The sequence below is a fragment of the Monodon monoceros genome, unplaced genomic scaffold (genome assembly GCF_005190385.1).
Source record: "Monodon monoceros isolate NGI ecotype Baffin Bay Population unplaced genomic scaffold, NGI_Narwhal_1 Super_Scaffold_18, whole genome shotgun sequence".
Lineage (NCBI taxonomy): Eukaryota > Metazoa > Chordata > Mammalia > Artiodactyla > Monodontidae > Monodon > Monodon monoceros.
The window spans coordinates 161,065,522-161,079,534 of record NW_021703774.1 but is presented as its reverse complement, the minus strand read 5'-3'; the positions used below and the strand labels follow the sequence as shown (position 1 = coordinate 161,079,534).

Here is a 14,013-nt window from a genome sequence, read left to right as displayed (position 1 = left end):
ATTTAGAGTATTTCCAGTTTTTCTATACTATTCTAAACAACACTGGAATAAATAGCCATAAAGTTAAGTCTTTGCAACATCCTTGATGATTTATTCCCTTAGAATAAATTCCTGGGAGCCAGAAGGTCACAGGTGCTTTTGAATTAACCAGAAGAAGAGTTTGAGGGGCTTAGAGCCTCGTGCAAGGGCCCTGACACCTGGGACCTCCCTGTGGCTCCCCGACCATCACATCACCGGTTTAGCCATTCACCTTTGCCGCTGTAAGATAGGGACAATGGGCAGAATCCGAATGTCAGCGAGGAAAGGCCCTTCCCCTGGGTTTACAGGTGTGAAGGTAGAGGTTTGCTGGGAAGCAAACGGAAGCCAGGCTGGGAAGCAAGGCCGGGAGCTCCCCATCCTGTGCTCGTTACACTCTATCCGAATGTGTTTCTCACGCACTCAGCTTGGGGTGCACTGGCCCCGCCGTGCAGGCAGGCACTGACCATTGGTGACCCGCTGCCCTGACCTCTCTGTGTTCCCAGCACAGCATAATCACTGAGCCTTCGTCCTAGTCCTGGCCCTGCAGTAAGGGCTTTACAACTATTATCTAATTTTCATTCCTCCAGCAACCCTCTGAGGAAGGCAATATTGCCCTGGATTTATAAACGAGGGAGGAAATTGAGCCAGGAATTCATGGACTCAGGTTCACATCCAGGCCTGACTGACCCCAGAGCCTAATGCACCTCCCACTCTGGGCCCAGCAGCCTTGGCAGGTTTATCCGCCAGGATTCACAGTGCCCTTTGACCCTTCCTTGCAGGTGTTCCGAATAAAGGCCATCAAGCTGGGGGAGAAACTCCTGCCGGCCTTCGATACCCCCACGGGAATCCCAAAAGGCGTGGTGAACTTCAAAAGGTAGGATGCCGTCTGGTTTCCCACTTGTGGCTTCGGCTGCATCTGCGTGGAAACTGAGACACAGGGTGGGATGAATGCCACCGCAGGAATCACGGGGGTCAGTGGCACAGTGATACCTAGCCTCAGCCAGGGGCTCTCCTGAGCTGGCGTTGGTCACTAAACCTGGTTCTCGGGTTTAGGCCACGCAAGACCTGATCTTTCTGGCATGGAGACGGGGCCGCCGTTCCTCTGTGATCATCTCGTAACACTGCCGTGACTCACAGCCCCGCCGCTGTGCCCCAACTGCCCTCCCTTCCCAGCTGGGATCCCGGGCTGGGAGGCACATCACACCTCCCACCACAAGCAGGAACCCAAAGCTGCTGGGGAGTCAGGACCCTGGGCAGAGGGACCCTGGTTTGCTGACCCCTCAGCCCCTGTCAGGGCTGGGTCTCAGGAGCCCAGAGGGGCTGTCAGAACCCAGAGGGGCTTCTGGGAGCATCAAGCCCATGGAGGCTCAGATTCCGAGGAGGAAAAACCCTGGCCGAGGTCATATAAGCCAGTAACGGACCATCCGGGACATGAGCCCAGGACTTCCAACTCCATTTTCAATAATATTTATTGTGATTCCTCCCTGTAAAAATAAATCCTCATTGCAAAAAAAATGTGGATTATACCAGAAGTGTTGGATAAGACCCAGAAAATCACCTGTGACTCCACTAGTCAAGAAACCACTGGTATGTTTCTTTCTACCGACTGTTTTAAAACATTAGTTTTTATTGGCCACTTGCATCGTTTCCCCTCCTGATAGGTTGCGTAATTCGGCGTGTGAACTAGAGTCTTTCTGGACTTTCGCCAGGTCACAGAGCCAGAGTAGAAGGGACCCGGGGTGACACAGCTAGAGCAGGTGGGGCCCGGGCCGCAGCTCCGTCCCGCTCCAAAGCCCCCCGGGGACTTACCTACCCCGCTGCTTCCCTCTGTGAGGGTGGGAGCCAGATGTGGCACTGAGACCCAGAGGGGAAAGGACGGGCTCAAAGTCAGGGGAATAGTGGCCAGCCGGCTTTAGGATCCACTGAGGAGCATGAATCTTGCTCCTGGAGACCCCAGTGCACCCCACGGTCTTGCCTTCCCTCGCTCTCTTCCTCCCCTGGGCTGCCATTTCTCACCATTTCCCTCGCTATCAGAGCCCAGCTCAGATGCCACCTTCTCCAGAAGCCACAAGTGTCCTTGCCTCTCCTGGCCTCCAGGCACTTTATCTGCTTCCTGTGGCCCTTGTCACACTCAATCTTCACGTTCCCCCATCGGCCCCGGAGCTTTTGAGGGCAGGATCCATGTCCCCGTCTTTCTTTATTCATTCCTTCAACCAATGTTCACGTGAGGCAGTGTGTGCAGCACGAGAGACCGACTCTGATGACTGCTGTCCTTACCATTTATTGAGCGATCACTCTGCACCTGGCACATGCTAAGGGTTTCGCTCAACGCCTCAGAGCACTCTCCTCGCAGCAGGCCTTTAGGGTGGGTATTTATATTACGCCCATTGCCCAAGGTCTTCTAGCTCACAGGCAATGGGGCCAGGTTTTAACCCATTTTGTTACAGATCAAAAGCTCTGCTCCCAATACCCACCTGGCCCTCCCTCAGGCAGGAGCCCCGCCACCCCCTTGCGACGCATGGAGCAGACCTGGAGACCTGGTAGAAGGCACGTGCCGGTCCCCAGGCACCCAGGGAGCCCTCTGGGGCCATTCTTGAGACCATCCTACAACCTGAGCCTGGGGGGAGGGCTGTAATATGTCCATCACACTGGACTTTCTGTTCCATCTCCTGAAGCGATTTCTTATCTCAGGGATCTCAGTCCAACAGGGGAGGGGAGGCAGGGGCCCTGGGCTCAGGTGGAGTGCCCAAGGCCCCCTTACTTCCTGGGGAGGTCACACCCTCTAGGGCCTTGCAAAGAAGGGAGGACTCGGCCTGCTCAGCATCTTCACCTTCTTCATCTTCATCTCTGTGGTCAGAAAGGATTCCTGGGGTGTGATGTCACTTAAATCTCACTGCAGGCCAGGGAGGGGCCCTCAGGGCCCATCAAACCCCCATCTCGGTGCCAGGGTTGACTCCTCAGACCCTGACACTTTGATCCCTGCTCAGATTCCTTTCCCACCAACACTGATCTTGGAGAAACACGGCCAGACGTCTTGGAGCCAAGACACAAACACCCCGTCTTTCTGGATCCCTGTCCCGGGTCCAGCTTCTCAGGCCTCACTTAGCTCAGGCACCCCTCCCTCCTCCACGCATTGGCACCCCCTGACTCCAAGCAAGCCCCACAAGGTGCAGCCCTGGTTGCCTGCCTTACCGGTGTCCTGCAGAGCCCGGACCTGATCCCCCGCAGATCCTGACATTTCTGATTAAGAAAGCGCGTTTATTTTTAGGCTGTTTGCATGCTGCCAGTGCTGTATACATATGTATGTGTATGCATATTTCCTGGCAACACCTCCCTCTCATTTTCTGGGTAAGAGAGTCTATTGCTAAAAATGCCTCCCCATTCCACCAGGGAAAACGTCAGGGATGTATACAGCCCGCGTGGCGCTGAGTGTTCCCTTTGGAGAGGGCCTGCTGGTGGGAGCTGGGTCCACACTGCTGCCCCTGGTCAGTGCAGGGCTGGCTGTGAGCAGCTCGGACATGGGCCCTAGTAGGGGTGGGCAGTAACTAGGCCCTGTCCCCAAACTGCCCGTTGAGGAGGACCCTGAAGGGAAGTGGTCCCCAAGTGAGTGTGACCGCTCCCCCTCCCTGGTGGCAGGCCTGGGAGGCGGAGGCAGGGGCAGCCATGACCCATGACCTGCAGGACCACTGAACTCTGGGAGCGGGGAGGTGGCCAGTCCAAGGGCCTCTGCAGCTGAATCAATCTCACTGGCTCTCTCACACACCCAGCCTCACACACACCTATGCACCCTACTGCCACTCACCCAAATCATGAGGACTCAGATACGCAGGCTCACCTTTGTCACACGCACTCTCCCACCTCTATATATGTGCACAGATTCACACACAAAGATGCGTTTACATGTGCACGTTTCTGCTACACACTTACATACACATCGTAATAATTGTGCACGTTTTTGAATGTTCGCTGTGTCCCAGGCACAATGACGTGGGTTCTCTCTTTTCAGCACACAACAACCACGTGGGCCCCATTTTAACAGTGAAGAAACAGACTCAGAGAGGTGAGGTAACTTACCCAGGTCACACAGCAGCAAAGCAAAGTTAGAATTAGGATCGTGGTCTGTCTGGCTCCAGAGTTAACGATTTCACCATACACATGTGTGCACACACAGGCACACACATGTAGAAGCTCCCACCAGGCTGGGGAGGGGCATTGTGGAGCAGCCCCTCCCACCAGGGGAGAGTCCACTTGGAGACTTAAAAGGCAAGGAGGGGAGCAGAGGGCAGAGCCTCCATCAGCCCATTGCCTCATGAGGCTGATCAGAAGACCTCCTGGTCTCTGGATGCTGCCCAGAACAGATGCATTTGGGGCACAAAGTACCTAGGATTTGGATTTGATATCAGCTCTACCAGCACCGTCACTTACTGTGTGACCTTGGAAAAGTGTCTTCCGCTCTCTGAGTCTGAGTATCCTAACCTATGAAATAAGAACCTTGGTATCTACCTCTAAAGTTAGATGTGAAGGTAAACTAAGATACCGCTGCTGCCTGGCACATTAGGAACTTAACTCTAACAAACAACACATAATTTAGATGTGCGTCATTACATAGTGGTAGCAATGACAGTCATCCTGTGCATTATTTATACCTCACAATGGCCCTATGAGGTGTGGGTACTGTCATTTAACAGACGAGGAGACTGGGGTCTAGAAGAATTCACTGACCCTTCACTGACCCTCCTGAGGTCTCCTAAGCTGGGAACTGGGGGAGCCAGCATTTGAAGCCAGGCAGGAGAGAAGAAGGTGCCTGGCCTACCGCCCGCCTCTGTCCAGGGTGGCTCGACCACAGGAGGCCCACTTGGGAGGGTGAGCATTGAGAGGGAGGGGAGAGGAGGGAGAGGCTCCTGTGGGGGAAAATGAGAACAAAAGATGGCTGGTGGCTGGGGGTTTTTTTTTACCTTGAATTTCTCTGCGAGGGCAGGAAGCATCAATTATTCAGGAAGCCCTCTGTGGGTACCTGCAGCTCCCACTGAGATCACAGGCTGGAGAGAGAGGTCTCTTGGCGTGGGGGGGAAGAGGGACAGAGAGGGGTCAGCTTCCCCTTCCCTCGAGGTGGATATGGGGCCATCTCGGGGACCCCTTAGGGAAGTGCCCTCTGAGGTTTCAATACTGCCTCCACCCCCTACCAGCTCTGAGCTTCTGAAAGCAACTCACTTCCCTTTCTGAGCCTATTTCCTCAGGGTTTAACGATGCTTTGCCTTGTGGGCTTTAAATGAGGTCATGATGCAAACGCCTGCCCCAGTGCCTGCATCTGGAAGCTGTTTGATTTACTATCTAGGAGCCAAGTTTCCCCTCTCTGTGCAACCCATCCCTCCCCACCTGCCCCCAAGTCAGGAAAATACCCAAGGAAGCAGGGATGTTTACTGAGATCACCTGCTCCAGAAGATCCTAAGACTCAATTCCATCTGTTTCTGGAAGCTGGAAGAGTTTCCTGACTTTCCTGAAACCACATCAGAGAGGAGAAGAGCAGCCTTAGGGGAGCCCCAGCCCACCCCAGATAAAGCGGTGCCCCTCAGCTGGCAAACTGTGACCTCCCAGACCCACGCCTGCCTTCCTAGGTCCTGTCCCTGGGAGACAGAGGGATGACAGAGGCCAGTCCCCAGGGAGCCAGAGCTACCACAGCAAGGAAGCAGAGGGGCTTCCAGAGGCTCCGGCAGAGCCAGCCCCCCAGCCTGCCACACACTGACTGCACCTTGGAGGCCCTACGGATAGGGGGCGCTCACTCCACCCCACTCTGTGCCCACCCACTGTCACCCCGCAACCTCCCTGCAGAGGGAGGTTGACCCTTGTCTCCCTGGTTGTCCTAAATGTCCCACAGGAAAGAGCATCATGATACACATGAGGGCTCAGATCAGGGAGAGGAAGCAGCTTACCCAAGGCCACCCCCATTCTGCATCTTCCTCTTCTCTCTCAATCCCCGCAAAGCCCTAGGAGCGGAGACTGGGACACATTATCCTCAGTCTGACGGATACAGAAACTAAGGTACACGGGAAGGAATGGTTTGCCCAAGACCTCGCTGCTAACAGACTCGAACCTGTGCCTCCTGGCTGCAGGTCCCAGGGAGATTTTAAGTGACAGCTCCTGGAAAGGCAGCGTCCTGGCCTCTTATCATGTAATGAGACGACAGGCCAGCAGCTGCACAGTGACTGGGACAAGCTCTGGCGTCAGAGCAGCCTTGGGTCCCCACTGTTCCATTTACTGTGTGATCTCGGGCAGTGATTTCACTGTCCTGTGCCTTGTTTTCCTCATCTGTGAAAGGGGCATATGGGAGGATTACCCGAGGCCCTGCCCCTGCACTCTTCCTCCGTGAAAGCACCCAGTACTTTCAAGGAAGGGGAGGGAGCGGTTAGTTGACAGCCTTCTCCGACGGGGTCGCAGGGTCATGCTGGTGATCCATCTAAGGTGTTCGTGAGACACGTACATGCTCAGCGAGTGAGGAGACCTTTGCTCCGAGAGCCCCTGCTGCTTTCATTCCTGACCTCGGACCTCCCAGGGTCCAGCAGCCCCAGGTGTGTGCTCTTAGCAGGGCCACCCACCCTTCAGGTGTGGGTTCCACGAAGTTCCAGGGGCCGTTGTGTGTCCGTGAGCAGCACTGGCTGAGGGGGGGGGAGGGGCCAGATGGGATCCCTGCTCTCTTCATCTGCCCCCTTCGGACCCCAGCCATGCACCATTTACCCTCCACAAGCAGCAACAATGATTATGAGCCATTGATAAGTGGATAGAAATAGTGTTCTGTGGGGGGGGGGGGTCTTTGTGGCCCCTGACAGCATTATCGGTGTCACCTGTAAATTTAGCATCACGTGTGTGCCAGGTCTTGGCCACCAAAGCAGCTCTGCTAATATTCTTCTGGAGCCTACACGTCTTGCAGAAGCTGCTTGACCATAGAAACAAAGAATATTGCCTGTCAGACAGGCCTGGGTGACCTTCGGCAAGTTTCTCACCAGCCTCAGTGTCCTTATCGGCTAAATGGGGCTAAGAATAGTACCAACCCCCAGGGAGGGTTAACTGGGATTGCACGGCGAAGCTCCTAGTCCAGTGCCTGGCAATGGGGCAGAGGAGCCAGCCCTGCTGGCAGAGGGTGACCGAGGCTGCTTCTGTCTTTCAGCGGCTCCAACAGGAGCTGGGGCTGGGCCGTGGCAGGGGGCAGCAGCATCCTGGCGGAGTTTGGATCCCTGCACTTGGAGTTCTTACACCTCACCCAGCTCTCTGGCAACCAGGTCTTCGCAGAAAAGGCAAGTCTTCTCCCCTGCTCCCTCTTCTCCACACGGAGAGCGAAGGGTGGGCACTCGGCCCATGACGGGGAAATGGACCGCGGGCCAGCTGGAGGGTGTGTGGGGAGCCCGAAGGCCTCCAGCCACTGCCAGCATAGCACATAGTTGCCTAATCGTAACCGATGCCAGGCGCCAGGGAAGGTGAGTGCAGGAAGTCAGCAGCATTCTACAGAGGGCGCGGCAGAGACATAGCTGCCAGCGAGAAGGTTTTCCCTGGTACATGTGCGCCTGCTGGCAACCACACACGTGTGAAATCCGGAGAAAGTGCAACAACGGAAATCCAGGCACCAGATTGCGTTGGCAGGAATTGGCCACCCGGCACAAAAGTCCCCTTTCCAGAGAAATTTAACTTCTTCGAGTGAGATCTGCCTGCCTTTCCCCTTCCAGATGCCCATCTAGCGCATGCTGTCAGCAGGCTGGCAAAGCAATTTCATTCCACAGCAGAGGCTCACCTCTGTTCCTTCTCGTCGTTACCAGGCTGGCGAAGGCCACAAGGGGCTCAGAGCGCTAGCACCCAGGCCTTCGTCCATCCTGACAGCTGCCCATCCCTGCCCCCCTGTGAAGCCCTCCAGAAGGGCTTTGGATCATGGATGCAACATGTAGGGATGTGGTTCCTCAGTGTCACAGCCCTTGGCAGTCCTACTGTCTGCAAGTGTCTCCGTAGGTCTAACCCTCAACCCGAGGAAGAGAAGTGGACACACACCACCCTCAGATGGTGCTTGCCCCTTCCTGAGTCCTGCCCCTATAGGGAGACGAAGCCCTGGCCTCCAGGAAGAAGGAGACCCCCACTCCCAAAGCCTTCTCTTCCCCCCAAATGTTAGTCTCTCGGAATACCAAGGGAGCTGGGAGGTCACAGAGTCACACCTCTACCCAGTGGCTCTCAGTCTTTTGTCAGCCAAGCAGCCCCAAAGCATCATCTAGCATGCTGGTGAAGAAGCGGATTTCTGAGTGTCGCCCCAGGCCCAGGAGTCTGCATTTGAAATAAGCCCCCATGTGCTCTTTGATGCCAGGTTTAGGACCACTGCTCGCTCAGTGTGGGAATCCACCCGAGCTTTCTTGAGAAGCTCAAAGAAGAGCTTTCAACCCCTTGATTGCTTCCTCTGCACTGGGGCTCACTACCAGCCTCAAACAGCCCCTCATGTTGTCAGACCTCCCTCCAGAAGCTTTTCCTTATATTGAGAGGACTCTGCCTCCCTGGGATACCCCACGTCAAGAGCTCATGGAACAAATTCAATCCCACTTCCGATGGGTCTTCTCCTCTGGTCTTTTTTCCTGCCTCCAGGCCCTGCCTGCCCCCAGCCTCCCTATTTCCACTGCTCTTGAGCCAGACCCCTCTAGGAACACCACGGCCGGCTCAGAGCGGAGTGAGACGAGCAGCTTGCTCTATCTAGTTCCTGCTAGTCTGGAGATACCACTGCCTGAGCACCTATGATGTGCTGGGTACCGTATAGTAGCTCTGATTTTCCCAGCAACCCTATGAGGTGTATCTTCTGTCATCCCCATTTTACAGAGGAGGAAACTGAGACTCAGAGAAGTTAAATCACTTGTCCTGGGTCATCCAGCTGGTAAGTGATAAAGCTGAGACTCAAACCCAGGACTTTCTGGCTCTGAAACCCATGCTCTTCAAGACCAGATCAGTTGAGCAGGCTTCCGGATTTTTCTCAAGGGTCCATCCACCTCATTGTCTCTCTGTGTCTCTTTACATTTACATTCTCCAGCTACTTTCATCCGCCAGTCATTGCCTCCCACAGAGGCGATTATTGGCAGTCAACAAATTGGCCCAAATTCTAGAAGCGCCCGCACCCTCCGGGGGAGCTAATTTAGCCCGTTTCACTGCTCACCACAAGGACAGTCGAGAATAACTCAGGTACAAGCAACATTCCTGTCCGCCATAATGGGCTCCGTTAACATAAATGGATATGAGATCTGATGTGGCAAAGCAAAGTGCTGTCCCCTGGAAAGAAAGGTCTGACAGCTAAAAGGCTGCTTTCCCTGCTCCTTACCTTGTAGATAAATCTGCGAGCGTGCTACAGCTCCATCCCCGAGGGCCTTTCTGTCCTGCAGAGTCTGTGCTGGGAGGATTTCATGTACCGCCAGACAGCAGACCCTGATGGATCAAGCCTTCCTGAATCCCGCATTGTGCCCTTTGTAGCCCAAAAGGTTGCAGATCCAGCCTCCTGATCCAGCGGGTGTGGCCTCTGCTACTCGCTGCTGCGTGGTCCCTGCCCTGATCCATGTTGGAGCCGGGGCTGCTCCCTGTGGTCAGAGGGGCCTGACTCACGTCCTGGCTCTGCCACTTACAAACCCCGTGACCATGGGCAAGTGACTGACGCTCTCTGAGATCAGGCTTTCTCGTCTGTTAGACTGAGATAATAATACCGTATAGGTTGTTATGAGGGTTGGAGATAATGTATCTAATGGGTCTGGCTCACAGCAACTGAGAAACGTTGACAGCGTTGTAGCGTTGTAGCTGTTGTTAATAAAACCCCAAGATGCCTATTAGGGTACAGGGATGTTGAGGGGCGCAGGCCTCCCCTCTGGAACGGTTCCCACAGTATCTGATAACATAACATGTTACCAAGCTGAACCGTGTGAAATTGCCAATATAACCGTTTCTGACCTGTTAAAAAGACAGTTCTGTCTAGCACTTACAAATGAGCTACTGTCACTTATACGAACGCCCTCCTAAAAAGACCCGTCCCCAAAATCCACACGCAGTGAGGAAGGGGTGAGGTGGGGGAGGGGCAACTGGCAGGGCCCCGGGCAGAGCAGTCAGCGCAGAGGTGGAGGGTCAGGCCCCACTGTGGCCGCACCCCGCTCTTGAACACAGGGGCAGGACCGACTCACACCTCCGGGTTGGAGCCGGCTGCTAGTTACGCAGCTCTCCCTTCCTGCCTCGTCGGAATGGTTTCCTCTCTGGACCCGAACCAGCTGCCTCAGTCCTCAGTGGGCTGGGACTCGGCTGGCTTCTTGGAGAAAATGAAGACGTGCCTGGTGTCCATCTCTTGGCAGGTCAGGAACATCCGAAAGGTCCTTAGGGATATTGACAAGCCCTTCGGCCTCTACCCCAACTTCCTCAGCCCGGTGAGCGGGAACTGGATGCAACGTGAGTACAGGGGCGCCGCTGCCCCTCCTCCAGCGGATTCCTGCCCAGCTTCCCGGCCTGGCTGGGCGAGGCACCCAGCTGAGTGAGGAGCGATGCACTTATTGGAGCCACGTACCAGCAAGGCATTGGCTCGGAGCTCCTGGATACCACCCTCCTGCCACCCTCGGGGCATCGTGGGGAGTGTTCATTTCTGTTGCCATTGCTGTTGTGACGGATGTGATGGCTGCTGGCTAGTGAGGCCCTGCCCTGTGCATCCCCCGCATGCTAGCTGTCTCCAGCCTTCCGTCTCTTACAGTGCCCACCGAAGCCTCCTTCATCCTCCCCCAGACTTGCAGGGGTGCTCCCGTTAGAAGTTTACTCCAAAAGCAGCTCTAAGAAAGGCCATGCATCCTCTCCCAGCCCCTTTCATCTGGTTCCCTACCTCCAACTTTAATTTCTTAAAAAATGTGTAAGCAGACCCTAACTATACAGCAATATAAAAATCAGGAGTTCATCACTGGTATCTTACACCTGTTAGAATTGGCCCTAGGATTTCCTGCTGTTTATGTTCAGAGGCTTTTTTTTTTCAGCCAGACAGTTGTGGGTCACCTGTGGAGCCTCATTCACAGCCCCCAGCTCCACCCACTGAAACAGTGGGATTTGAAGGTCTCTCAGGCAGGGCAGTGTTAAAGCCTTCCAGCTCCCGGGATTGCACCCCTATCGAGAAGCACCGCTCTGCCTTGCCCTTCTGTCCAAGGCCCTGGTCGTGTGATCACAGTCAGCACAAATTGGGGGCAGCAGGTTCCATGGGCCCTGCCTCTAGGGGCTTCCCAAGACTTGCCCAGAGCCCCTACCTCCACTGCCTCTACCCAAAAAAGGACCCCTCTCCCTTTCCCTGCCTCCAGCCCCAATTGTTATGGCATTAGCAAGGGCTCGTCGACAAAGTAGACCTGAGTCTAATTACTGCATGCCTGAGGGGAATTCAGTTCATCCCTTGGAGCTTTGGTTTCCTCTCCTGCAAAATGGGAGAACAGCTGGAGATGTGTTCTTTGTGCACCGTGGAGGGGCGTGGGAGCAATGGTCAGAAGCTGCAGGAAACAGACTTCAGTTCATCTTCCAAAGATGACATGGGTTGTCCCAAATGGTCATGAGCGCCCATCACCAAAAGTATGCAAGCAGGGCCTGGAGGGCCAGCTGGCCAGCCGGCAGGGATACTGTGAGGAAACGGCAGAGGCCTGTCCTTCCATCCCAGAGCCTCCATGATCCGCATCCAGGAGACCCAGAAAGTTCGACGGGGGAGTTTTCCTTGGTGATGACCTCACTCCCAAGGAGCCTCCTGCAAAAACCACTTACAGAAATGCAAAGTTCTTTTGTTTTGTTTTGTTTTGTTTTTGCAATACGCGGGCCTCTCACTGTTGCGGCCTCTCCCGTCGCGGAGCACAGGCTCCGGACGCGCAGGCTCAGCGGCCATGGCTCACTGGGCCCAGCCGCTCTGCGGCATGTGGGATCTTGCCGGACCGGGGCACGAACCCGTGTCCCCTGCATCGGCAGGCGGACTCTCAACCACTGCGCCACCAAGGAAGCCCAGAAATGCAAAGTACTTTTAACCAAAACACACTGCCAAATTCAAAAGTGCCGGGAGAAAATGAAGGTTTGAATTACAGATTATGGCCGTGGGAAGAGACAGTTCAATAACCGTTCCTGCCTTTAATTGCAAGGCCTGACTGGGTAAAGAGATAAACTAAGCAGCTACCTGCCTTAGCTGCTCCAGGACAATGCAGCAAAACCCATAAAAAGAAGGAGAGGGGCATGGCTTCCCAGTCTGAATAGCTACCTTGGCAAATTACAGGGGAGCCGCCCCCCTCTTCCCCTGCCCCGCTGAGAAGCATAATTTTCTTTTCAGGCTGCACCTGGGGTCGCAAGGCCGGGCAGAGTCAGTCACATATGGAAAATTGTCTCATATTAATAAAATATGAATCACAGGCCGCCAAATTTCAGAGGGAAGGTTATAAAGAAAGCCCTGATCACCGGGGTGCTTGCTTTCCTCCTCCCCTGGCTTTGGCGCCTGGGGTCATCCCAGGTTTTCTGTGGTTTCCTTGGGTGTTTTGGTCTGTTTTTGTCTTTTTAGGTTTTTTTGTTTTTGTTCTTGTTTTTTGATGATTGTGTAATTTTCCAGCAAACGATAACATTCCCAACTTGCATAAGCTCAGTTCACATTCTTTTCTCGCCTTGAATCCTCTGCGGAGCCCGTTGCAACCAGAGAAATTGCAGCTTAAAGAGACAAAGGGCCAATGAGGGCTGCATCCCAGTCCCAGACCTCTGCTCCTGCCTGCTCCCCACTCCTGCCTGAAGTTCAGCTTCAGGGTAGCCGGGGAGGCTGAGACCCTCCTGCCGCTAGGACTTCACAGCCAGGATAGGTCCAGCAGGCACAGAAGAGACCAGTCCTAGCAGAGCCGCTGAGAGCTCGAAGAGCTGCCAGCCCTTTGGCTTGGCCCCTGGCGTGGCTCGTCCTCCTTGTCCACTGCCCGAATCCCACACTTTCCTCAGTGGGAGGGAAGCGGCAAGTCCAGGTTCTCTCCCGTGGCTGTGGGAGTGTGAGCTGCCCGCCAGCTCCACCCCGGCCACCTCCCCCAGCTTCATGCCACTTTTCCCGCCAGCGATTCCCAGGCGTATAGGGTGGCTGCCTCCTGCTGCCAAGTGTGGTGGGAGCATTGTTGACACGATCAGGAAGCAGCAGAACCCATCTCTGCTCACGCACACCAACTCTCCCTTCTACATTTTACAGATCAGGAGACAGGCCCAGGGGCTCTGGCTTGCCCTGAGCTAATGGTGGATCCACGTCTCTAATTCCCACTCCTGCACTTCTCCCCACGTGCCCCTCGGTGCGGGGAAGACACCCCCCACCTGTGCACTGCAGCTGAGGCCCCAGGAGACTATATACATGTCCCCAAGAGGGTGTCCTATCTCAAACACCTGTGGAACTCCTGCTGACCTGGCTCCCGTCTCCCGTGCACACCTGCCAGGTGAAGCCCTTGACCTTGTCCCTCACACACACACTGCAATCACATGGTGAAGTCCAGTCTCTTTGGCTTTGACGTTCAAGGCTCTTCCGAGCACAGCCCCCACATGCCTGCCTTTCTCTCATTCAGGACTTACTGGGCGTCTGCAGCGTGCCACACAGGTACTGGGCATAGATGCGAGTCATACAGGGTCCCTCCCCACACAGCCCACAGCCTAGCGGGGGAGGTAGACCCACAAACAGGTACCGATGACACAGCGCTGGGAGCAGCTGAGGGCAAGGCTCGCACCTAGCGACGGTGGGACGGCTGCACCAAGCACTTCCCGCAGGAGGGCGCTGGGCCAGAGGGTGCAGGTGCCTTATTTCCCTCACATCGCCCTGCGGGGACCTCAATGTTATGGCGACACGGAGGAAAGCCCTTCCGAGCTGAGGTGAAGCAGTGAGGGGGTGTCAGCCACACAAGGTAGGGAAGGGTATTCCTGGCAGAGGGGTCATCACAAGTGAGACAGAGTGGGCAGGGGGCTAGCGGTGTTTGGGGTGGCAGAGGAACCGTGAGAGGAGGC

At 55.2% G+C, this 14,013-nt stretch overlaps 1 protein-coding gene across 1 annotated transcript in view; it reads left to right on the top strand.

The window, feature by feature from the left end:
- Window positions 1-14,013, top strand: part of MAN1C1 (mannosidase alpha class 1C member 1) — a 131,941-nt gene that overhangs the window by 104,599 nt on the left and 13,329 nt on the right. Inside the window, exons 5-7 of the mRNA XM_029230604.1 lie at window positions 798-892; window positions 7,181-7,307; window positions 10,359-10,452. Of these exons, the coding sequence (XP_029086437.1) occupies window positions 798-892; window positions 7,181-7,307; window positions 10,359-10,452 (316 nt within the window). The remainder of the gene's footprint in view (window positions 1-797; window positions 893-7,180; window positions 7,308-10,358; window positions 10,453-14,013) is intronic.